Source organism: Vidua macroura, chromosome 26 (genome assembly GCF_024509145.1).
Source record: "Vidua macroura isolate BioBank_ID:100142 chromosome 26, ASM2450914v1, whole genome shotgun sequence".
Taxonomy (NCBI): domain Eukaryota; kingdom Metazoa; phylum Chordata; class Aves; order Passeriformes; family Viduidae; genus Vidua; species Vidua macroura.
Genome location: NC_071596.1, coordinates 1,179,224 through 1,202,637, shown reverse-complemented (window position 1 = coordinate 1,202,637; position 23,414 = coordinate 1,179,224). Strand labels below are relative to the sequence as shown.

At 48.0% G+C, this 23,414-nt stretch overlaps 2 protein-coding genes across 7 annotated transcripts in view; both read left to right on the top strand.

Moving 5' to 3' along the window:
- The first annotated feature begins 2,097 nt into the window (after nucleotides 1–2,097).
- RAB11B (RAB11B, member RAS oncogene family) lies at nucleotides 2,098–16,160 on the top strand. Its single transcript, XM_053999271.1, has 5 exons — nucleotides 2,098–2,226; nucleotides 7,697–7,892; nucleotides 9,742–9,935; nucleotides 11,498–11,578; nucleotides 14,343–16,160. Exons 1-5 carry the CDS (start codon nucleotides 2,187–2,189, stop codon nucleotides 14,486–14,488), a joined length of 657 nt encoding a protein of 218 aa, XP_053855246.1. The 5' UTR covers nucleotides 2,098–2,186; the 3' UTR covers nucleotides 14,489–16,160.
- Nucleotides 16,161–19,483: 3,323 nt separating this feature from the next.
- MARCHF2 (membrane associated ring-CH-type finger 2) overlaps nucleotides 19,484–23,414 on the top strand; it is a 31,405-nt gene continuing 27,474 nt past the window's right edge. For 2 of the 6 annotated variants that reach the window (XR_008440707.1, XR_008440708.1), the window contains exon 1: nucleotides 20,297–22,749. Coding sequence is in view for 2 of the 6 variants with exons in the window: in XM_053999664.1 (XP_053855639.1) it covers nucleotides 22,617–22,749 (133 nt within the window). In the remaining 4 variants the exon portion in view is untranslated. Of the gene's footprint in view, nucleotides 19,541–19,701; nucleotides 19,825–20,296; nucleotides 22,750–23,414 lie in introns of those variants that run through there. The other 4 variants (XM_053999663.1, XM_053999665.1, XM_053999664.1 and 1 more) reach the window with 4 other exon arrangements.

Here is a 23,414-nt window from a genome sequence, read left to right as displayed (position 1 = left end):
AGCTGGTGAGAGGAACTGGTCAGACTTGGGGACTGTGGGGGTCACTGGAGCCACTGCTGCAAAGGGGCTTTGATCCCAGCAGTGCCACTCTGGGGCAGTGCCAGTGGGACCCCCAGAGCAGGATTTGAATGGTCTGACAGGGGAGTTTCCTTACCAATTTGCTGACCCAGGAGGGACCTCAGGCTACTGCCCTGGAAGCTTGATGGCCTGTGTCCAATTTGAGGACATGTGGAAGGTTCTGCAATTGCATTACCCCATCAGTGACACACATCTGGTTTTGGTGAAATGACACTGATTCTCCAATGCAAAACATACCACGAGCTGGGGGGACTCCTGGATGTGAAGAACATGGGGACTACGGGCTCATGCTTGACCCTACACTGCCCCAAGACAGCATCCCTCTTCTAACACCCAGTCAGATTCCCTCCCCACTCCTTCAGCAATTGCTGCCTGTCACAGAGGAACAACTGGCCCAAACCATTGCTAGACCGTGTCTTTCCTAGACCGCAGGTTCTATGAAATTTTGGCTTTCTTTCCCTACTGCTTCAATTGCCTGATATGCAACAGGGATACCTAGATACCTTGGCAGTGGGATTGCAGTGTGCTTGCAGCATGTTGGTTCTCGCCCATTCTCAGAGACTGGGTCATTGACAGCCTGGGTGTCACCCAGCCAAGCTGTCAGAAGCTGCTGCCTCTTCGTCTGCCCCCACTAATTTATTAGCACTTATTTTTTGGAAATGGGACCCTTTGGATACCATGGTCCCACCTGTCCAAGGTGTTCACATGTCTGGGGGAAGCTGAGAGCAGCTCAGTGCCACAGAGCCTGGAGGGTCTGAATCTGTCCCCACCCTGACATTGCTCCCACTTTGAGCATCTCCCAAGGCCAGTAAAAATAAGTCCAAAGCCAGAGCTTTTCCCTCACCATTGTCTCAGTCTTGCTGCTGCTCCCTCCCTCCTGCAGATGCACTAATCCTTTAGCTGGATAAACGCTCCTCCAGGGAAGTAAGGCAGACCTGTTGTGAGGAGCACAACCCAGAAAGAGAAATGTGTGATGAGCAGAGCCACTTCTCTGCACATCACAGAGGGAGGGAGGGAGTCACCAGTTTCCCTGCCAGGGTTTGTCCAACAACAACCAAAATGTCAGTCCAGTAATGGGACACAAGTGTGCATAGGTTGTACGGGGTCAAGAGGAGGAGGCCACCAGGGCAGCAGGGACACCCTTGGGCTCCCGAGTGGCTCCGTGAAGCTGGTCCTGCAGCCTGGACAGCGCTCCCAGGATGAGTTGCTGCAACTCTGCCGTCGGGAAGGTGAAGGATGTCCCACTTGGAGCCCGCAAAACCGAGGCGAAGGGTGTCCCATCGTCACTGCCTGAGTGGCCGCAGCCTCTGGCTTTGGTCACTGCTCCGCTCAGGAAACTGCCTAGAGCCGTGCCAGGAAAAAAAGGGGGAAATATTTTCCTTGAGCAATTGTGTCACCGTGAGGGCGTTTATTTGCCAGAACAGCCTTTTCAGCTGGTGTTTAGCAGGAAGGTGGGGCCGAGAGCGCTGAGCGAGCCCGGGAGCAGCCCGAGGGGGAAGCAAGGGGGCTGGGGCGGGGGCTTCGGGCGGCAGCCGTGTGTCCTGGGGCGCGGCTGAAGGCCTGCCCCGCTGTGTTCCCCGGCTCCGGTGCTGCGCTGACCCCCGGGCCGGGCCGGTTGTCCCCCACGCCCGGAGCTGACACCACGCCCCAGCGATCGGGGGTGACTCTCAAACGGAGCGAAACCTCTCTCCCAGCGATCCCACTCCAACCGGGAGGGTCCCATCCCTCCGAGGGCCGCCCCTCCCTGCGGTGTAACCCCCTCCCCGAACAGACTCACCCTGCCCCCGCAGCCCCGCCCCGGCCCTCACGCAAACCCCGGCCCTCCCGCCCCGCCCCCGACCCCGACCCCGCCCCCGACCCCGCCCCGTCTCTCAGGGTCCCAGCTCGGGCACCCAAGCACCGCCCCCCCAGCTGCCTGCCTTCGATTGGGCAGCGTTCCCCGCCAGTCAGCGGAGTTCCCGTCGCTTATTGGATGTTGTTGATGGGTCTGGTGCACCGCCCGCCTCCTGCGGTCTCTGGCGGACGCTGATTGGGCCGTGCGGGAGCGCCCCTCCCCGGCTGGGCCGCGGTCGGTGCCGGGCAGGCAGAGGGTCGGCGCCGCCATCGCCATGGGCACCCGCGACGACGAGTACGACTATCTGTTCAAAGGTACGTGCTCAGCAGGGCCACGGCCGCCGCACCGCGCCGGTCTCGGCCGGGACCAGCGGTCCGCGCGGGCCCAGGGCGTCCGCCGCGGCCTTGGTGCGCGGGGCGGCCTTGTGGGCCCCCGGCCTGGTCTGGAGCCGGGGTAGCCCCGGAGGAGCGGCGGGAGAGCCGCAAGGGCCGCCCCGCCCCGTCCAGTCCCGTCCCGGTCCGCGTAGGCCGCGCGCCAGCAGCTGGGTGCTACCCCCGGGGGCGATCGGAGCCGCCGCGGGCAGCGGGCGGGCTGCGGGCCGGGGCTGTGCCTGGCGGTGCCGGTGGTTGTCCGGGGATCGCCCGATGTCGAGTCGGAGCTGCAAAACCGTAAGCTTCGGTGGAGGCTCCTTCGCAGGTCCTCGCTGAGCGCCGGTACTGGGAGCCTGGGACCGTGGCGGTGTTAAGTGGTTGTGCTGAAGGGTGTTTGCCGCCCCTGCCCTTCCTGTGGCATGTCCAGGGCTCTTGTGAGGGCTCGGTGCTGCTCTTCCTGCGTTGGCTCCGGGGAGAGCCGGAGGGTGTCATCCCGTGGGATATCTTCGGGGTTTCTGTCCCGTGGGATGTTTCCCCAGGCCGGCTTTCTGCCTGTCCAGAGGCTCAAGCTGACCAATTTCCCGGAGCAGCCCACAGCTCTGCCTCTGAGGCCCGAGGAGCGGTGCAGGTGGGTGGAGCACCTTCATCTTTGCTTTCCCAGCCTGTTTTGCACCAGATCTACTGTTGGTAGAGTGGCTGAAACATGATTTTTATCCCAAGAGTTCACTCTTGGGAGGGGCAGTGCTAATGGTGCCATTGGTGGTCTGTGAGGGCTCTGGGGGTCACTTGCTGCTGTGACAATTTCCCAGGCGTTTGATGTCTTTGTACCTGGACGCTCACAAGGGCAGCAGTGATTCTGAACTTGTGGACCAAAGAAAATAACAGTTACTCATCTGTGGGAAATATTTTATAGATTTATTTGCCTATTTGCTTTATTTGTTTTACAGTGGGTTGAATTTTGAGGACAATGGAGGAAAAAAAGCCCTTATTTCTTCTTTTCCTATAAAGCACACAACCAGCCTGTAAAAATGTAATAAGCAGTCTGAGTCTAGTTTCCTTTTGAAGTCTGTTTCCCAGGTGGTTTAATAGCCAGGAACTTGAAAGCCTAAAAATTGTACTTATTTTTTTCTTTTTCTGAATAGTCAATTAGCTAGGGGGAATGCATTTGTCTTTTAAAAATACTTGCTTTGAAATGTGTTTTTAATATATTTGGAATGAGACTCAACCTAAAGCCATTTGGTCAAGATCTTTGCTGTGGTGATGCTGGCACACTTTGCAGCACTTAATAAAAAGCGGATGAGAGAATTGTCCTTTTCTGTGCGCCTTTTGGGAGGGGTCATTGTATGGATTTCTAAAAAAAAAAAAAGTAGATAGAGAAGGGTTTCTTTGTGGGTTTGATTATTTATCTTTTCCTTCTTCTGAGGCTTTTTGGGACTAGACAAAAAATAATATAAATGGGACCAAGTGGGATGACGGCTCTGTTGTGGGATCAACTCTCCTGCCTTTTATTTTTGCCTCCTTCAGTAATGGAATTAAACATCAAGGACAGTTGCCGTAATGATGTCCAGGACATTGGTTGGTTTGTGGTTTAGCCCCTTCTTAGCTACATAGATAACTTCTAAACTCTGTTCTCTCAGTCTGGGTAGTAGTCAGAGGTAGAAATAATTATATTGGAGGATCGTAGTCTGGGAAGGTTTATTTTTATTAAATTTAACGCTTGACTGTTTCCCCTGCCACCTGTTTCCAAAGGACAGCATGTGGCAGGCAATGACTAACTTAAGGTTTGGGAGCACTCTGGGAATGTGAGTGATTATAGTCAAATCTGCTCTGCTGAACTAGTGCTTCTTTGTTCCAAATTTCCCTTTTTTTCTGTGTGCATCCCAACAGAACTGCTTATTTTATTGATCACAACAAAATATTACTTGTTACCCAAGTGCCTGAGCCAGCCTTTGGGGGAAGAAGCCAAACTGTGTGTGCAGGGCTGTGTGGGGTAGTGAGGCTGCGAAGAGCTCGTGGCTGTGCTCAGTGATGTGAGCCAAGTGAAGCTGGCAGTTCTGGCCTCTATTCCCAGTTAGTTTTGTAGCAGGGATGGTGAAAAAGCAGGGACTTTTCAGGATGCGTTTTGAATGCATTGATTTGGAATTGAATTCATGACCCTTGAAGAGCCGTTGAAAATGTTGGAAGCCTTTTACCTATTAAATGTGATCTGCACATTAGTTTTGCCCTCGAGAAGATTAGCTATTATCAGTGTTTATTTTAAAAATTAAATCTGAGGTTGTGCAGATGTGTGCTGGCTCATGAAAAAGGCAGGAAAAATCAGCCATAGGGAAAAAGACTTTTCTTTTACTTTTGTGGGAATTTAGACTGCTCTGATTAGTCTCCACGTAACTAAGGCTGTGGTTATTAAAAACAAATGCGTATCCTATTAGTCACCAATATCTGGCAACCTTATGTACTTCAGATTTATCACAGACTCTGGTTAGATGGTCTCTGCTAGAGGGAGTCTTAATATTCTTAATCGCTCAAAAGTATATATTCTTTTTCCCAGATTAATAAATGAGTGTATTTACAATTCTGTCATAAACTTGATCTATTTATTTTCCCTTTCTTACCAATGATGTATGGCGCTGGAATTTTAATTCTGACTTTGGCTTGTTTTGTGCAAGGATCTTAATATACAGGGCAGGTGTTCGGGGTGAGATTGTGCTGTAGTTCTGGATATTATAGACACAGGAAGCAGAGTGAGGGTGGTGACTGAGTTGATGGATGTGTAATTTGGCGGTGATGCATAACTCACAGTAGCAGGGGGTGCTGGAGGAGAGAGGAGATCGGGAAATACTGATTCAGGATATAAACAGGACACTGTGCAAGGCTTGTCTATGTGCTTAGAGCCATCTGAAGGTGGCTGGTGCTGGTTATTGGTTCATGTCACTTCCAGGATCAAACCTGTGCATCTTTTAATCACCAATGTGGCCCTTAGGGGCATTTTGAGAGTGACTTCCTCAGTTCTGGTGAGATGGGTTTAGAGAGTATTCAGACTCTTAAGCTGTCATTTGGAACTTTTTTCCCTTCTCTGTCATGACTTCTGAATTTGACCAGGCAATACTGTGTGGTGGCCTGTTATCAAATTTAGAAACTTTCCCAAGATCTAATCACTTAGTCCAGAATGTTGAAGGTCTCTTCTTGCTCAGCTCCTGTAGAAAATAAGTTTGTGGCTTCTCTCTGCATGTGGGGCCCCCAGTCTTGGCATCTTTCTCCTGAAAGTGAAAATGCCCTTTTAGTGCTCAAGATTGAGTATTAATAAGAAGCACATGGAAACTCTAGGAATGCTCTTTATTGACTTGGGATCTGATTGCCTTCCTTTAACTTCTGAAAAATGCTCTCCTAGAAGCTCTGCTGGAATGTGGGACAGCACGGTGAAGGGAGCCTGTGAATAACCAGCCAAAGGAGCCCAGGACCCCTGGAATTTTCTTCCAGTGACAGATGGAGTTAATGACCTGAGAGCCATTTGCATGGTTTATGCCCCAAATTGATACATTTAAAATGCGAGAGCCTGGGAGATGGCTAGAATGTAGAAAGGCTGTGCTTTCTCCAGCTGCAAAATCAAGATAACTCCCTTCGGAAACAGTTGGAAGCCTCAGGGGTCTTCCAATCTGGTCTAGCTTGTGTGGTGGATATTCTTACTTTTGGTTATGGTCAGGGCTTTGCTGTAGGATAGAGCCTACAGCAGATCCCTGTGCAAGATGGGTGACCTCCACCTGTTCTTGGAAGGTCCCATGGAATTAGTGATGAAAAACTGTTTGTCTGAAAAATAAAGCTGAAAAACTCCTATAGTTAGAACTTGTAATAAAATATTTTTTTAATTTATCTGGTCTCATACCCTAAAAAATCGTTTAGGATGTTTGCCAAGGAAAGCAGAGCACTGTGAGGAGCTGGTTTAAGTTCTCCCGGGTGGCGAGCTGTGGTGCCTTGCCACGATGTGCTGGCTGCCCGTTCCTGCCTGTGTTGTGTTTTGCCTGTTCAGCTGTGCTAGCACAATTGTCTGTCTGTGCTCTCAGGCAGAGGAGCTGCACAGGGGCTCTCCAGCACAATGCCCCTGTGCAGCTCGGGAGCTGTTGCAGCAGAGAGCCAGGGTCCAGCGGCAGCCTGGGAATGTGCTCCAGGGGTGGGGTGGCAGCGAGCTGGATGCAGGGCGCTGCCAGAGCTCCATCCTCAAACAATGGCCTGAGCAGAGAAAAGCTGTAGCAGCACTAAAAGACTAGTATGATCCTTGGCCCTAGGAAGACACTGGTGAGCTCATTCTGGAAGTGTGCAATGAGAAGGTTCTTCTGTAGTTGCTGGGAGGAAATTGGGAATGTTTTTTGCCCATGTCTGCTTTTCTGTAGGAAGAGCAGACCATATGAATGAGGAAGATCAGCAAATCTGTACTTAGAACTGGAGTAGGAAATATTCCCAAGGTTAAAGAAGCTCACAGAGGCTGGCTGACTTTCTTCCTTTTGCTTGAGCCAGGACACTTGAATTCCAAAGGGTATGTGATAAGAGTGTTTGTGAGAGGAAGGGAGCATGGCTCAGCTGTTTCAACTGTGTTTCTCGTAGTTGTTTCTTGCTCTCATCTATAAGCCAAAAAGTAGAGGGAACCTCCTGCCACAAGATGTACCTTTGTTTTCACAATTCCTTTCAGGAAAGCTGGGCTTTGTGTGCTGAAGATCTGTCTGCACTTCCATTTTTCTGTTATCATGGCAACACTATGTGTGGAGGCAGAGGTTTCTAGCTCATCTCTTACTTCTCATGCAGTCTCCTACAACTTGTTTTGCTGGATGAAGTTCTGCTTTGCTTTGTATCTTTTTTTGTAGTACGAAATGTCTCCTGATTTCCCCCTTTTGTGGTGAACATATTTATTAACTAAATTATTGAAATAAAACACCCTATATGATTTCAACAGGGACTGCAAATAATTGTTTACTTACCATGTTTTTGGTTTTTTTTATAAAAATAGAGTACACTTACCCTGTACAAAGGCTTTTGTTGGGCAGACAGGTGGCCTATTGACATGTTCTTGCCTGTAGTGTTTCTTAAAATGTGGGTTGTAGCATTCCTGTGCCAAAGGTTGAGTGTGTGAGGGGCATGTCTTACCTCTGCCTGCAGCAGTGCTTGGGGCTTCCAAAGCACTGTTTGACTTTGACAGTCGCTGTAGCAATTTCTCATTTTCACCTCTGAGGACCGGGCAGCTACTCACCACAAAAGAACTTGGGGCTCTTCTGGGGTTGGAGAAGCAAGCTGTGTTGTCTGTGTTGTCTCTCCTGTGTTATCTGACTGTGCATTTCTGGCGGATGCTGCCTGCCAGGCCGCACTGTCGCGTGGGGTCAGTGCTGATACGAGAAATTAATTGTGAAAATAATGTCTCTGCTTTCAGTTGTGTTGATTGGAGACTCTGGAGTTGGGAAAAGTAATCTTCTGTCACGTTTCACACGCAATGAGTTCAATCTGGAAAGTAAGAGCACCATTGGGGTGGAATTTGCCACCAGGAGCATCCAGGTGGATGGGAAGACAATAAAAGCCCAGATCTGGGATACTGCGGGCCAGGAGCGATACCGCGCGATTACCTCAGCGTGAGTACTCTGTCTTTGCTCAACAGAATTCTAGCAGAGATGCTGCAGATAAATGTAGGGGTAGAGAGTGAAACATACTTGGCACACATGACAAAGTCATTATGACAGACTTCAGTGTGGATCCTAGTCATACAATAGCAAATACTTTTGTGTTCTCTTGATTAATATAATGAAGGTAATTTTAGATTCTCATGTAACTGTTATAGAAACAAATGACAACTTAAAACTGTGGGAAATTCTGTTTGAGTTTTGGGATTTAGTTTTTTGTCTGTGTTGAATGTGCTGTGTTTGTTAGGTGGAGTGAGTGTCATTTCAGATGGAAGCTGAGTACTGTTGGTATCAAGTTTTGGTCTAGGTATGGTGGCTTACTGTAACACCCATGGCTTCTGGTCTCAATTGCCTCCTCAGTCTTGAGATTGAGGGTGTTTTTAGGAAAACCTGCAGCCACAAAGTCCCTTGAAATCTCAATGACTTTGAATTAATCACAGCCCTGAAGATTGGGTCCATGAGCGCAGACATTGAATAGCCAGGGAGTAGGAAGGCAACAATGACAGTGCTGGCTGTGCAACATTAGGCACAGTCCCTGGAGGTGAGACGCCTTTTCACCTATGGCACCTTGTTAATCCACAGAGTGCCTTGAGGTGTACCTGTTTCTATGCTGGCAAAAGTATTTTGCAGAGGACAAAAAGCAAACCCTTTGGTCAGGCCTGGTTTTCCAGAGCATTTTCTGATCAGTGAGTTGATTTTTTGTTACGTTACAGATGTGTATCAGTTTTTAAAGGTAAAAACATGTTTCTGAGTCATGCACAGATTGAGCCATTAAGCTCAAGGTAAGGGGAATTTTGTCAAGATGGGAGAAAACCAGGAGACCCTGAAGCCCAAAGGGAGCAGTCTATAGGGAGAGGGATGCAGAAGCAGATGTAAGTGACAATTTCAAATTGCATTTTTTCTGGAACTGTTAGTGTGACTTTCAGATTTTTTTTCCTGACCCTTGCTCTTGCTGTAAAAACTGCTGGTCTAGTCTGGGTCAACAACAACAGGTTTTACTGCTGGGAGCTAGTGCAGCTGCAGTCCTGTGATCCTGCCTCTCCTTTGTGCTGGCACTAACTGCTGCTCAACACATCACTCCGCCAGTTCAGCCTGCTTGGCCAGCAGAACATCAGGGAAAAGAGAATGTTTTCTGCTGACTTGATGCCCTGACTCGATGCCCTGACTCAGTTCAACAACGTGTCAGACAGGTGCTGGCAGAACTGAGGAGAAATGGTAGGATTGTGTGGAAGAGAGATATGGATGTTACAGGATTGCTAATACAGAGTGGCTTGTGCTGAGCTGAGCCCTTGGCTTGTGTTGGAATGGGCCCAAACCTGCACTGAGGGAGCAAACTGTTCCTGGATTAGAGTTTGGTGGATAGTGACAATATAGCCCAGAGTCCCCTCTTTAATTTGTCAGAGGGGCAGGAGATATTTGAAGGATCAGGAACAAATACTGACATTTTATTAAGGGCTATTTTCCTAGTAGAAAGGTGGGTTGTAACTTCACAAAAACCTCCCAGCTGTACTGATTCTGCAATGGTCAGTTTTCCTATACACAGTTGGAGCAGACATTTCCAGTCCTGATTTCTGGAAGCTCTTCAGCATTTTGGTACACACACTGGAGATTTTTAGAAATGCTATTAGGAAAAACGCTGCATTTGGAACTTGGTCTTAGGCTTCAAAACCACTCCAACAACAGTATCTACATTAGCACAACTTTTTCCAAAGTGGAGAGTATTAAAGAAGAGCTAGATGGCCTGTTTGTTGGTGTGGCTGAGACAGAGCTCTAGCTGAAGGGCTGTGCCTCACGGTTTCAGATATTACCGTGGTGCTGTTGGGGCTCTGCTCGTCTATGACATTGCCAAACACCTCACCTATGAGAACGTGGAGCGCTGGCTGAAGGAGCTGCGGGACCACGCTGACAACAACATCGTGATCATGCTGGTGGGCAACAAGAGCGACCTGCGCCACCTCCGGGCCGTGCCCACTGACGAGGCCAGGGCCTTCGCAGGTGTGGACTGGGGCTTCGGGCTGGGGGATGGTGCCTGCTGTGATCACACTGTTTTGTCCAGGGCTCAACTCTCACCTCAAGTTTTAGTTTGAACCCTAAAAAAGACATTTAAGGTGTTTTGTTGTTTTTGGTTTTTTTTTTATAATGAAATATCTTGACTTACTAACTAGCATGTGTGACTGGTTTGGTTTTTTTTTTTGGAGAATTTTCTTTGCCATTTTTAGTTTGCAGTTTCTGTTGTTTTTTAAATTTAGTGATAGTATATGTTTTTGAAACACTGTCCTTGAGCTGCCTGATAGCTGAAGAATAAACACTTCTTCTAACAAGGCTAGAAACAGTAAGCAATATTTAGTAGAGAAAATATCACAATAAAAATAAAAAATATTGCAATACAAAATGTCCATCCTTCCTTCCTAGAGACCTGCTTCTACTGAGTAGATATCAATGTGGACAGCTACAAATGAATGCTGAACCTTTTCTTAGATGGGGTGGTTGCTGCTCTAGGGCACTGGTGCATGTAGTAGTGTCATCTAGTCTCACTTAAATGCAGCGATCATCAGACTCGAGAATTATCATTTGTTGGGAGAAGTCAAGTGGGTTATGTAAGATGCTGCCACTACATTCCTTCTCTCTTCCTTACCCGGCAGAGCACTGGTCAGATATTCTTTTGTCCTGAAAGGCCTGGGGTCATTCAGCTTTTGTGTGGCTGTCAAGCTTGGAGGTGGAATGTAAATGTACAACTTCTAAAATACCTCTAGAAATATTACCAAGGCTTACTTATACACACTTTCTGAAGTTTGCTGGTAAGCAAGTACCCTGAGGGTAATAAAGCCATTTCAAATTTTCAGATGAAGGAGAAGTGGCATTTATCTAAGAGAAGAAAAACAAGTTGGTGGGTGCCCCGTATAGTCTATGACTTTGGTCACTTGGTTTAGCTTCTTCCTTTTTGACCCTGGACTTCCTCCTAAGGCTGTTTTAAATTGCTAGTGATGGTCAAATTGTTACTGTTTAAGCTCCAGTACTGAAATTTGCGTATTCCTGGGCAGGTGGTACAGAACCATTCTAGGTATGATATTTGAGTGTTAATCACTTTCTTTTTTAATAATAATAATAAAAAAAAATTGCATTGTAAGAGGAAAGAAGAAAATAGACTGGGTTTCAGGGGGTCATTGTTATTTGGAAGTGGGGTCTGATTAGGAAAGTATAGGTCTGTTGATCTTCTTGGGGTTGCAGAGGAGAATTGTGTCTCTATAGCAGCTGATATGCTTTTGCTTGGGGCTCTTGCTCAAGATAGCTCTGGGTGTGATCTGTAGCCAGAAGAGAATGGTATTTTGTGTTGTTTGACTGAGCAAGGGCTGCAGTGAGGAAAATGTTCTTGCACTTTGGGCAAAGGAAATGTTGCTGAACTGCAGAACCAAGGTGTTCCTTGTGCAACAAGGAAAAGAAAAAATATTACTGTGCCCTGGCTGGTTTGGCCTAAAATAAAAGTTAAAAACATCAAAGTAAATATGAAATAAAGTGTTATTAAAATTTTTAACTGAACTACTTCTTATTTATTGCAGAAAAAAATAATTTATCTTTTATTGAAACATCTGCTCTGGACTCTACAAATGTAGAAGAAGCCTTCAAGAACATCCTTACAGGTATGGTTTATAATGGGTTCAGAGGAGCAGCTGAGGTGGTGGATCTTCTTCATGGGCGCATTTTGTAGGTTTCTGGAATGTTTTGGAAATGAGTGTTGGGATCAATGGTTAGTTCGCAAGCTTTCTAATCTCACCTTTGTGTTCTGCCTCCCAGCCCATACATCCCTTTCTGTCCCAGGTGAGGGTTTCTGTCTCCTGGAGGTTTCTATCTCCTGATGTTCCATAAGTTCAAGCTATTGCAACAGCACTGTTGTAAAGGAATTAGTAACTGTACTTCCGTGCCTGCACAAAATCTTGGCAGTGAAGCCCCAGCCATGCTGGAAGTTAAATGTTGCAGTATCTTTTACACCAAAGCAGGCTGGTACCATTTTCAGACTGCTGAACTCTTGTTCTCAGCTGATAGCAAGAGTGGTGACTGCACTGCACCAACAGCATCTTCTGCAGAAAAGGACCTGAGGATTCTGATGGATATCAAGTTGACAGTGAGCCATGGGCAGGGACACCTCCCACTATCCCACGTTGCTCCAAGCCCTGTCCAGCCTGGCCTTGGACACTTCCAGGGATCCAGGGGCAGCCACAGCTGCTCTGGGCACCCTGTGCCAGGATCTCACCACTCTCACAGCCAAGAATTTCTTCCCACTATCCCATCTAACCCTGTTCCTCTGGCAGTGGAAAACCATTCCACTTGTTCTGTACCTCCAGCCCTTGTCCAAAGTCCCTCTCCAGCTCTCTTGGGGGACTGTAGATGTTGGTAGTCTGCGTTAAGGTCTCCCTGGAGCCTTTGCTTCTCTAGACTGAACAACCCCAACTCTGACTCCAAGGTGCCCAAGAAGAGGCAGACAGGAAATAAAGGGTAGCCAAGCTGCCTCTATAGGTAAAAGCCTGACAGATGAGGAATGGGTTGTATTTGGTGCCCAGCAGATCTGTGTTATTAGAGAGCCACTAGTGAAGTATCTGGACTGTGAGGCAGAGCTGACTGTCCAGAGCTGGAGCTGGGCTGGTCTCACACTGTGTAGCAGATTTGTGGCTATCTGAGACACTTGGCTAGATTTGAGGCAACTTCCCTGGCACTTTGAGACAGTATTTTTATTGAGACAGTATATTTATCTGAGTGTAGTTCAATGGTCACCATCCGTCCTGTCTTCCCTTCCTGACACTGACCCTGGTTAGAGATGCTGGCCTGAGGCCACTCTAGGAGAGCCACAGTGCTGTAACAACTCAAGCTGAGGTCAGGCCTGGGCAAACTGAACTCAACCCCCTTTCTCTCACAGCATCCTGGGCTCCTAAAGTGTTGAGATTGTCCAGTCAGGTAGCATAGGCACATGGATAATAAGACTTAGGAGTCCTGAAAAGGCTATTCCTAAAGTGATTACACCTGAGGGAGAATCATCCTCCTAAGAGAGGAGAAGGAACCTAGGAAAATGTGCTGTGTAGAGTAGTGAGTTGGGAGCCACCACAGGGGACTTGGCAGAGGGAAGAGAGTGGGAACAGCAGGACAGGGGTTTCCTTACTGGCCACTTGTTTGAGGAATCATTAATGACTGGAAGAAAAAAAAGCCCACAAAACACCCCAAAGAGCTGCTACCCCAAAGCAAAGGGGGCTTGGCAACCACTCTGAACAGCTCAAATTCAAATACGGTACTGAGCAGGAAAGAAAAAGGTGTGACAGCCTCTGAACAACCTTCCTCCTCCCTTTCAGCAAAGATCTGTAGGTAGCCAGTGGCAACAAGATTTGCCTTGAATTAAAGATTTCCATTTTAAACAACATAAATAAGTGCAGATTCTTAAAAAAAACAAAAAAACCAAAACAAAACCACCAAAAAAACCTAACAAAAAATCCCCATAAACAAGCCCTGCACAATCCTCTGTGATTTTTTAATCCTTACTAAAGGCTTTGGGTGTTCCTGTTTTGGGGTTGTGGCTGTATGAATGTGACCGTAATATTTACCACAGACTTCCAGGGAAGTACTTGCCCTTTTCCTGTTTCACAATGGAGGGAAGTTGGAACAAGGGCTTATAGTCAGTGAAATAAGTAACTTAAAAACCTTTCCACTTATAAGACTTCTGCTAAGTATGCAGTTGAAACAGTTTTTTTGTGAAGGCTTTTAAGTTGGCAGTCTCTCTTCAGTGGTTACAGCTTTGTTGGATTTGTGTGCTTTCAAGCATTAAGTTAGTTTGAGTCAAATAAATTCATTTGGAGAAGCATGGGGCTTTATGGACCCATGCAGCTTCTACTGTCATAGGTAGGAAAACTGATGTGCTGCAGAGAGGAGCATTGCTGTTACTTGGTGGTACAAGTTGCCGGGAGGGGAGGTGGACGTTGTGTAACTTGTTGCTGCTGTGAAGGTTTCCCGGCATCCTGGTGATTGGTGCTACTAGTGTATGCTGCCCACTTTTTTTAATCACAAAGACAATGATTCCCTGTTTTAGAAATGAGCATTCCTGCTCCTTTCCCATTAAAAAACCCTTTTAATTAACCCCCTTTTCATGGAGTAATTGAAAAAGAACGGGATAGGAAGTGCTGTTGTGGAAGGCAGCGAGGACTCTTGTCTTAATAACTTTTCCAGACAGCTGGTGTATTCATTCCAGAACTGGAATGCCAGCCAGATGTTACATACCACATCTGGTTAGCCTAGATTCCCTTTTAGAGCCCTCAAGTTAAATCTTCTCCTTCTTGGGCTCTGGCATGTTGTTGGACAGTTTGCCTGGCGCTGTGCCTGTGGGAGGCTGTGCCCCTGGGCTCTGACCGTGTGCTCTCCTTGCAGAAATCTACCGCATCGTGTCGCAGAAGCAAATCGCCGACCGGTCTGCGCACGATGAGTCTCCTGGCAACAACGTCGTTGATATCAGCGTCCCGCCAACCACCGATGGACAGAAATCCAACAAACTCCAGTGCTGTCAGAACCTGTGACCTTCTCTAGACGACTCTTGTGCCCTCCACTTTGTCCGTGCTTCATTTAGAAACTTGTGTGCACTTCCTATCTCCTGTGATTCAGTGACTCCCTCCTCCCTCCTTTATTCCATTCCCAAATCTCTCCTCTCATATTAGAGCTTTAATTGTAGGGCTAACATCCCCCTGCCTCTGAAACCCCTTCCATGTGGTGACTTCTGGGCTTGAAATGTAGTCACTGATCTGATAGACATGTTTGTGTTGGAACATCTGCTGCTGGATATTATCCCATGAAACAGTCTTATCAAATAAGCTTGTTTTGGTTTTGCTAGGTTTTTTTTTTCAGTTTGGTTTTGTTGTTGTTGTTTTCTGGGAGGGGAGCAATGGGACTTGACTCTACCACTTGAAGAAATAACTACATTTAGGTGACAAGGTTTTTTCCTCCCATAGTCAGATATCTCTTTTTCTTGTTTCTGTAAACATGGGGGAGAAATTAAACTAGCTATCTTGCCAAATGCTCTGTTTTCTGTCCTGATGAAGTCTCACAGTGAGGATTTTAGTGGCTGCACACACATAAGAAAGCTGTTGAAAATAACATTACTTATTCTGTAATTACCCCTAATACAGTTAGTCTGGCTGTGTAGTTTACTGTTTCCTGCTAGGGAAATCTTTCTTTATTCTTGTTTTATTTGGGAACAATGAAATACATCTGCATTGCTTTCTCTGCCACCATGAATGCCTGTGCAGGCTTTATGAAATGGCGTAATATTTATTCATGGCTTATGTTAATCAGTTAACATTATTGTACAGTAAGTGCCAGCATATTGATTTCAGAAACCTTTTGCAGCCTGTACAAGTAGGCTTCTTTTGTACTGTAGGTAGTGTCTGAAAGCAGGATCTGCTCTAGTTCAAGGGTTGTTTTTTTTTTTTTGCATGCTGCTTTTTCTCTAGATCTCTCTTGCCCCTGTCTGAGTGAGTGAGGCAATATTTTCATGTCACATATATACCTACACTTGTAAGAGTTTTGGTTGTTGTAGAGAAACACAATACTTTATACATTTTGTAAAACTTCTGCAGATCCATAGTATCTGGAACTTTCTCTTCATGATCTTTCACTATTGACCTCTACTAAAATGCATAATATTAGGATTTCACATAATAACTACTAACCTGTTGTTTTCTTCTTACTGTTTTACTGAACTGCAGACTGTAATTCTTAAATGATTGTACTTCACTGATGTAACAGATTTGTCATCAGCAGGGCTAACTACTCTAATTCTTCGTTGTGCTGAATGGGAAGAATGTTACCACAACTTTGTGTAGTCAGTCTCTTGCTTGCTTGTGCAAATCTCTGATGGCTTTTCATCACTCACTAGCTCTTGCATACTTGTATCCCCTCCGGTATCCACTGAATGTTTGATGGCAAATACTGGGTGAAATGATCTAAAGGAAGAGCTGGAGACCATCTGCTGCTCTCCGAAGGCTTGTGGAGCCATTTGCAGTGAGTTTTTGCTCTGTGTTCTGAGCCTGTACCTCACTGGATGAATCCCAAGTGCATATTAGTGAGTTGATTTTTCTTTACTGATACAAAGCAAATATGAAACTGTGAATTGTGCTTGAAGAGGAAGTCTGACATTCCAGTCTCAACTGTTCTGTCTGGTTATGTAATAAAATTAAGGGCAGTTAACTCTGATGGCTTTTCTTTTATAAGATTTCCAGACCAATGCCTTTAATTTTGTACTGTATGCACTGAGAGTGCTCCAGCTCACAGTGCAGGATGCGCGTGGTGCCTGGCACTTTCACTCTTCAGCTTTGTTTAGAGGTTGCATTCAAGGTGAAAGGGTGCACGCTTGCAGCCTGATCCCATTGAATCCCTCAGTAGGCATCACAGGGCTCTGTCCTAAGGGTGTTCCAGTTCAGGAACACTTTCGACACTTGGTATTGGCTTCACTAGCATTCTGTTGAGAGAAGGTGAGAACTGGGATGTTTCCTTTTTGGTGGTCCAAGACCAGAACATAATGTGCAGTCAGTGTTCAGACAGCTGGCAATGAGAGAATGGAAAATTCTGAAGTATTGAAAATATTTCATTTGAGAACAAGTGGACACTAGTGGAGCTGGGCTCCTTAATTTTTGAGCAAACTTTTATATAAAGAAATTAGCTGGATAGCATGAGGAGGAATTGTACTGTTAAGTCTAATTAGTTCAGGGTGATGTATTAACATGCTTACTCTGCAAGTCCTGCTCTTAACATGAAGTTTCTAGAATCAGTCTGGCCTGGTGTAAAAAGCCAAGAAACAGTTTAGTCATTTGCTTTTCTCTTCAAAGATTGTCTTTAGTCTTTGACTTTGTGGAAGGCTCTAAACTTCCCTGCAGAGTCCCAGTGAAAGGTCAATGTCTAGGGCTTAAGTGCAGTTAAGTTTATGGGTATTGAAGAGCTCTTGGAACAACTGCATTGTCCAAAGCCCCCTCAGCACTGCTGGACCTTGGACCAATCTGTTGTGTTGTGTGACAGGGAAGGGCCTCCTGCCCTCTGCTGGGGCACACAGGGGGAGTTGGTGTGTGCACCCATGCAGCTCCTGAGAGCACTGGGAACAGGGTGGGGGTTTTCATCTGCTGTGGTCCCTCAGTATGAGACAAGGCTTTTTCCAGGCTGCTGTGCTGCTCTCCAGGCAGAGATACAGCCCTTCTGTGGGTCTGAGGTGCTCCTGCCCAGAGTAAGCACAGGGCTGTTTGTGACAATAGAAAAAGGACAGTAAATCAGTTCTGCCAGGTTAGGCCATCTTCCTGTGCACAGCCTGGGGAAAAGGCTTGTGATCTGGGGTTCCTGGTATCCTGATGAAACATTGTGCACCCCTTAGAAACTGCATCCACAACCCAGCCCACTACTGTGCTGGAATTACTGAGGGGAAGACTTGGAGGAATCCTGAGGAAGCTGGAAATGCTCAAGAGCTGTCTGACATTCAGAGAAGCTCTCCAGTAGCCCAGACTCCTTAAGCATGTTTTCCTGATGTGGAAATTACAGACTGCATGTAACCTCAACTTGACTGCTTCATCCCACAGCATTGCTGGCTGTGTGTCTCTCAGTTTTACTGTCAGGAAAAAAAAAAAAAAAAAAAGGTTACAGCTCTCTTCCATCTGCACCAAGGGTTTTGAGGGCTAAGTTTGGCTTTTGTAAACTCCTGATAACAGGAAAGCTGCCTGTGAAAAGAACAAACGTGTGCTTTGCTTGCTTTACTTGGATGTTGAGGCTGACTTTCCTTTAACTATTGAAAACACTACAAAGCCCTGAGTACTGCAACCTGTGTCAGTATCACAACCATCAGAAGCTCCTGCTGATGTCTAGAACAGCTCCTTTAATGCAGAATTAGGTAGGAGTCTGTCATGCTGCCTTCTCCTCTTACTGATGGGAAAGGTGAAGGCCAAAATGCATACATAAAAGTGACTTGGTCCTGAGCACACAAACAGCGAACTGGTAAAATAAATTCCATGGACAGATGAGATCAATCCAGCCTCTTTTCCTGCAGAGTCAGTGCTTACAGGCAGGGCGGTTAGTCTGGGATCTTCACTGGAGCCTGCACGGAACACGGCGGTTTGGTTCCTAGGAAAGTTTTAAAGCTCTATACTTGTATAAATGTAAAGATCCAGTTGATGGGTGACTGCTTGCTGCTTAGTTGAAAATATTTCAGTGTGTGCTGTGGAGGCCATCCCTGTGGGGCCAGATGCCCCCATTTGGGTGCTGTTCTGTGACTCCCTGGTGACCTCTTGTGTGAACACAGAGCTCTTGGCTGGACATGGTAAGGGTTGGGCTGAGCTTGTATTTGAATCAGTTACTTAACAAAAGTTGTTGGAAAATTGTACAGGAGGTATTTTTGCTCCTGGTGCTTTGATCCCTGCGTGCTGTACTGCTCCAGAAGGTGGGGGTGGGATCTGTTTCTGGTTGAGCTTGGTGATCATTTCCCTTCCAAGCAGAAGGAAGAACTTGCTTAGAGGTTCTGGACTCCGTAGAAGAAAAGAAGATCCCAATGAAGCGGCTCAGTCACTTAGGGAAGATTTTTTCCTCCATAAAAAACTAGAACAGTGTTAAAGGTAGGGGCCTGAATTTCAGCTAAGGAAAATCAGACAATTGGAGGTTAAACTAACTGTCCTTCAAGTAAAGCACAGTAAAGTGGGGGCTGAAGGGTAGATTCTCTTGACTTGCAGACTCTTAAATGTAGTTGGTGATTTATGGAATGTTTCCATGCAATGAGTATCTCCAGGGCTGCACTGTTTCAATAAATAACAGCAATTCCTATTTTACACTGGTGAGATAATGCATGGTAGTGTTGACTATCGGGCTTTGTAGGCTATAAATAGTAGTGGGCCTTTATGCAACCCAGAAGAGAGGTTCCTTTCATTTACTTTTATTCCTGGTTCCTGTGTTAAGTGCAATTCACTTTGTAAATAAACACATCACTCGATTTTTGTGCATGGTTATGATGTATTGTGGATATAAAGATTGCCAAATCATACCGTCTGTGTAAAGTTCTGTTCCAGACACAACTGTAGAATAAGGTGGGGGGGCCTCCCGAGCCAGAGCGCGGGGTGGGGCGGGGATGTGTGTCCCTGCCAGCGCCTCCGGGAGCGGTAGGACACGGTACCCGCTGCCCCCGGGGCTTTCGCACTGCCGCGGGGTGCCGTGTTGGGCGGTGTCCCGGTGTCCCTCTGTCCCGGTGTCCCTCTGTCCCGGTGTCCCGCTGTGGGGCTGGCGCTGGGCCGAGCCCTCCCGGGGCTGGGGGCGGGGCAGCCCGGGGGGCGGGGCCGATGTGAGGGCGGAGCAAGAGGTGAAGGGCGGGGCCCGCGCGCCGGGGGCGGGGCTTGGCGGCAGGGCCGCTATTGGCCGCCGGCTGTTGCCAGCGGGGTCGCGTTGCGACGCAAGCGGGTTACCCGCAGTCCATTGGGCGCTCAGGAGTTGCGTCAGCGCGGTCCGGGCGGGGATTGGCGGGCGGGCGCTGGGGGGCGGGGCCCGGCGGCCGCCGCAGCCGGCGCTGGGGCGGCGCGCGCCGCTCTGAGGGGCCGCGGGCGCCGGGAGCGCAGGTACCGGACGGGGAGGGGCGGCCGGGCCGGCCCCGCGCCCCGCGCCGCGCCCACCGGCCTGGGCAGCGCTCCGGCGCGGGGCTGCGGCGGCGGGAGCCGCGTCCCGGCCAGGCCGGGCCGAGGCGGGCGGACCCGCGAGCCCTGACAGCCCTCCCGGCGGCCCCGCCGAAGGGCCGGTCGTGCTTGGAAGCCGGAGCCGCGCTGCAGGTCTCGGGGCCACTCCCGTGGAGCGGCTGCCGCCGGCCCCGCTGCCCGCACGGACCCCGTGCGAGACGCTGCCGCCGGTACGGACTGTGCTGTGTTCGCTGTGCGGGGCCCCCGCGCCTGAGCCGCGGCCCTTCCCGACCGGGCCGGGCTGGGCGGGCCTGGGCTGGGCTGGGCTGGGCTGGGCTGGGCTGGGCTGGGCTGGGCTGGCACTGGCCCCTGGGAGCGCCGGGGCTGTCGCGTACAAACATCACCAGGGACAGAAGTGCCGGAGGTTTGAGAAGCGGTGTTTATTCATTTGATTCTTCTTCCCTGCGTATAACAGTTATTAGGAAAAGTTTCCTTTGCCACTGGGCTCCCGTACCTGTTTTTTCACGTGTTTGGGAGCGTTCTGGTGCCTGTTTTGCCTCCTGAGTGCGCGGACACGCTGCCTTGTGTGCAGAGATTTCCCAAGAGAATAAGCTCGGTGTCACAGCACAGCTGAAGAGGTTGCTGCAGTCCTGTGCTGGAGCAGCAACTGCTTTCCTCCGTGGTGTAAGCATAGGGTTTGTGATGGACTTTTCATAAACTGCCAGTCTTTAACTTTCTGTCTACTTAAACTCAGGTTTCTTGAGCTGACTGTCTGTGACAGGCCAGAACTGCTGGTTTGTGGGATTTATCCAAGGGACAAGCCTGTGGCTCATGTTCAGGAAGGTGACTGTGACATGGGAGGTCTTTGTTGCAGTCTCAAACACTTGCTCTTGTTGTATGTTCTAGATCTGGTGGGGGGGGCCGAGATTACAAACCAAAACGTCATGCAGTGGCCTTGGAGGCTTCTGGAGTGTGCAGTTGCTTGCATGTTGTGCCCTCAGAAATGGTGCCACCAAGGTGTGGGGTGATACATCTGCACTGCATGGTGCTTCTGGACCAAGGAGCATTTAGATTGTTGCCCTCTCAGAGGGAGCTATGCAGAGCTCGAATTTTGCAGGCAGGCAGGTGAGGTGTTTGCATGTTGGGGATGATGGTGATGAGCTGGAAGTGTCAGAGTTATCCAAAGCAGCTCTGGCTTTTTATCCTGCTTGTTTGTATTCAGTGTTCTGTCTCTGCCTTGATGTGTGTGATGAAGATCTATCACTGGGGATGTGATTCTCATCCCAACCTGTGCCCTTTATTTGTTCATCCCTAAGGGAATGTTTCTATCCCTCTCTATTACCAGCCCTTCATTTTCCTTGGCACTCTCATTCTCTTGCTCGACTCTCCTTCCAACAAGCATTTATCTCTGTGTCTTTCCCTTCTGATGCAGTTTCTAGTGCTTTCTTGACCCTTTTCCAGGTTCTTGCTGAGAATTCCTGTGATGTCACTGCGGTCAGCCAGCTGCATTGGCTGTGGCTGGTCCTGCTCATGAGGACATAAAACGCTGCTTGGCTGCCACTCACATGTGCACAGTATAATCCTTTGAACAGCTGCATGTTAGTCTGGGCTTTCCAAAGCTAAAGTGTTTGAACACTTGTCTGCATCTCCAAAGGATTATGCAGGGGAGTGTTTGGAGGCTGGAAGTGCCCTGGTTTTTCAGGTGTGTCTGAAGCTGTGATAGTGTGTCATGCATCAGAAACAGAGGCTTGAAGGGAAGGGAGCTGGGACTCTGAAATCCCTTTGCTGCATGCACCGTGACAGTGAATTTAATAATTCCGGTTGAGGACAGAAAGTCTAACTACACCCAGGCACACGCTGGAGAGCGTTGCAGACAGCCTGCATCAGTAGGGAAGTCTAAACTTCGCCAAGAGCAGACCAGGTGGCACAGGAAACAGCCCAGTGTGAGCCTAATGTGTAGTTCACGGACACTCTACAGCAGCTATATACCTGGGGGTGGGTGTCTGTGGTTAGCTGATCAGCACCACTGCCTAAGTGGAAACAGAAAATGGCATTGGAACTAATGTTCCTTGTTTTGGATGTGCTTGCTCTTTTTTGCTGTGGATTGCACAGAGGCTGCAGGGTGAGGTCACGCTGTGCTGGACGCCAAGGGGACCATGCAGATGAGCAGAACTACAATGTACTGACTGTGAGCAGCTTCCAACAGAGTCCTTGCCTTCATGGTTGCTGGGAGAGGGCCTTTCCTCTTCTAGGTGATTGATGCTGGCCTGCATCAAGCAAGTGTAGCACACCATGTTTCCCTGGGAGGAAGTAAGCACTGTTTTCTTGAAACAGCATGACCAAAATGAAATCAAAATGCATCCATGGCAAGCTGAGGCTGGGTATGGACTCTGAGACTCTCTGAGTCTGAGAGACTGTTGCAAGGCCTCAGGACAGGACTTTGTAGTAGTTCTGCAGGTAGAGGCAGAAAGCAAAATGGGCATTTGGGGACTTGTTTCACTATTGTTTAAAATATCTTGGTTTTTCACACTAAGAATACAGAAGCTTTTCTTAGAAAATGAAGGGAGGGATCCACCATTGTGAACTATAAACTACAGGATGAGTTTATTTTTTCTCTCCTTGACTTTGACTCAGTTTTGGATATTTGGAGATTTCAGTGTTTCTCTTTCCAAACTAGATTTTTTTTTTTTTTCCCTTCCAGTCTGAAGTTTGAACTGGTGTCTCTCTTCTCTCTCCCAGTCTAATTTACTCTGGTTAGTTTATGCTTCTGCCTGCTCTTAGTTCCAGCCTTTCCTACAATAGAGAAATGGTCTCAGTTACTGACTCTTGTCCTCTTGGAAGCACTCTGGGCATGTCTCAGTGAGTGACACCTGGGCACACAAGCTATGAGGTAAACTAAGCCCTGAAGGAAATGAGCACAGCACCAAACCAGGGCAGGCGAGTGGGTCTCCACAAAGTGTGTACGTTATCTTTCTCGGGTGGTAAAATGACGCATTAATCTGTGCTGAGGCTTATCAAATTCATGGCTTATCAGCACAGTTCATGTCATGCACGTAAACAGCAGGACCTCCACCTCTCCAGTCCCAGTCTTGTTCTCTCTCCAGCTCCAACTGTAGCAGCTGTTCCCTGGAACCTGTCTTTGTGCCATCTTTGTTGTAAGTAAACCAGCTCAGCTGTAGCTCATTGCTGCAGCAATGCAGCTCAGCTGGGAGAGGGGGTTCCCCACTGCAGCTGGTTTGGGAGAGCTTTTGGTGGCTCATCTTGCTGGGTGAAAGCAGGGAAGTCACTACTGAGTGTCTCAGAGTCTTGTGCACCTTTCCTGGGGGTGGAATGTTCCTCTCCTGCTGCACAGTTACAGCCTGTGAGAGCCCTAAGCACTGAAGGTAAAGTGCAGAGTGACAAAATCCTGAAAGCAGGGACTGAACCCTGTGCATCCTTCAGTGAAGGGAGGAACCCAACAGGAGCTGTACTGACCTGCAGCTCTTCCTACCCATCTGCCTTGCAAATACCTTTCCTGCCCCAGGCCGCTCTAGAACAAACAGTGTTACAGTTTGGAATCTGTCATTTTCCTCCATTTCAAATAAATAGGCATCTGTAAGTTTTCTTCCAGACTTTATGTAGCAATTCTAACTAAACTTTTCAATTCCTGATAGAACTTGAGATCATTGCGTGTGGTTAACCTCAAGTGCTTTAACTGCTGTTGCAATTCTAATCAGTTGTCACAAAATTAGTGATCAAAGCTGAAGGAAACATTCTCCTCCAGTTCCTAAAAAGAGGAAACAAGGGACAGGGAGCAGCACTGGCTCAGGAAATAAAAGTA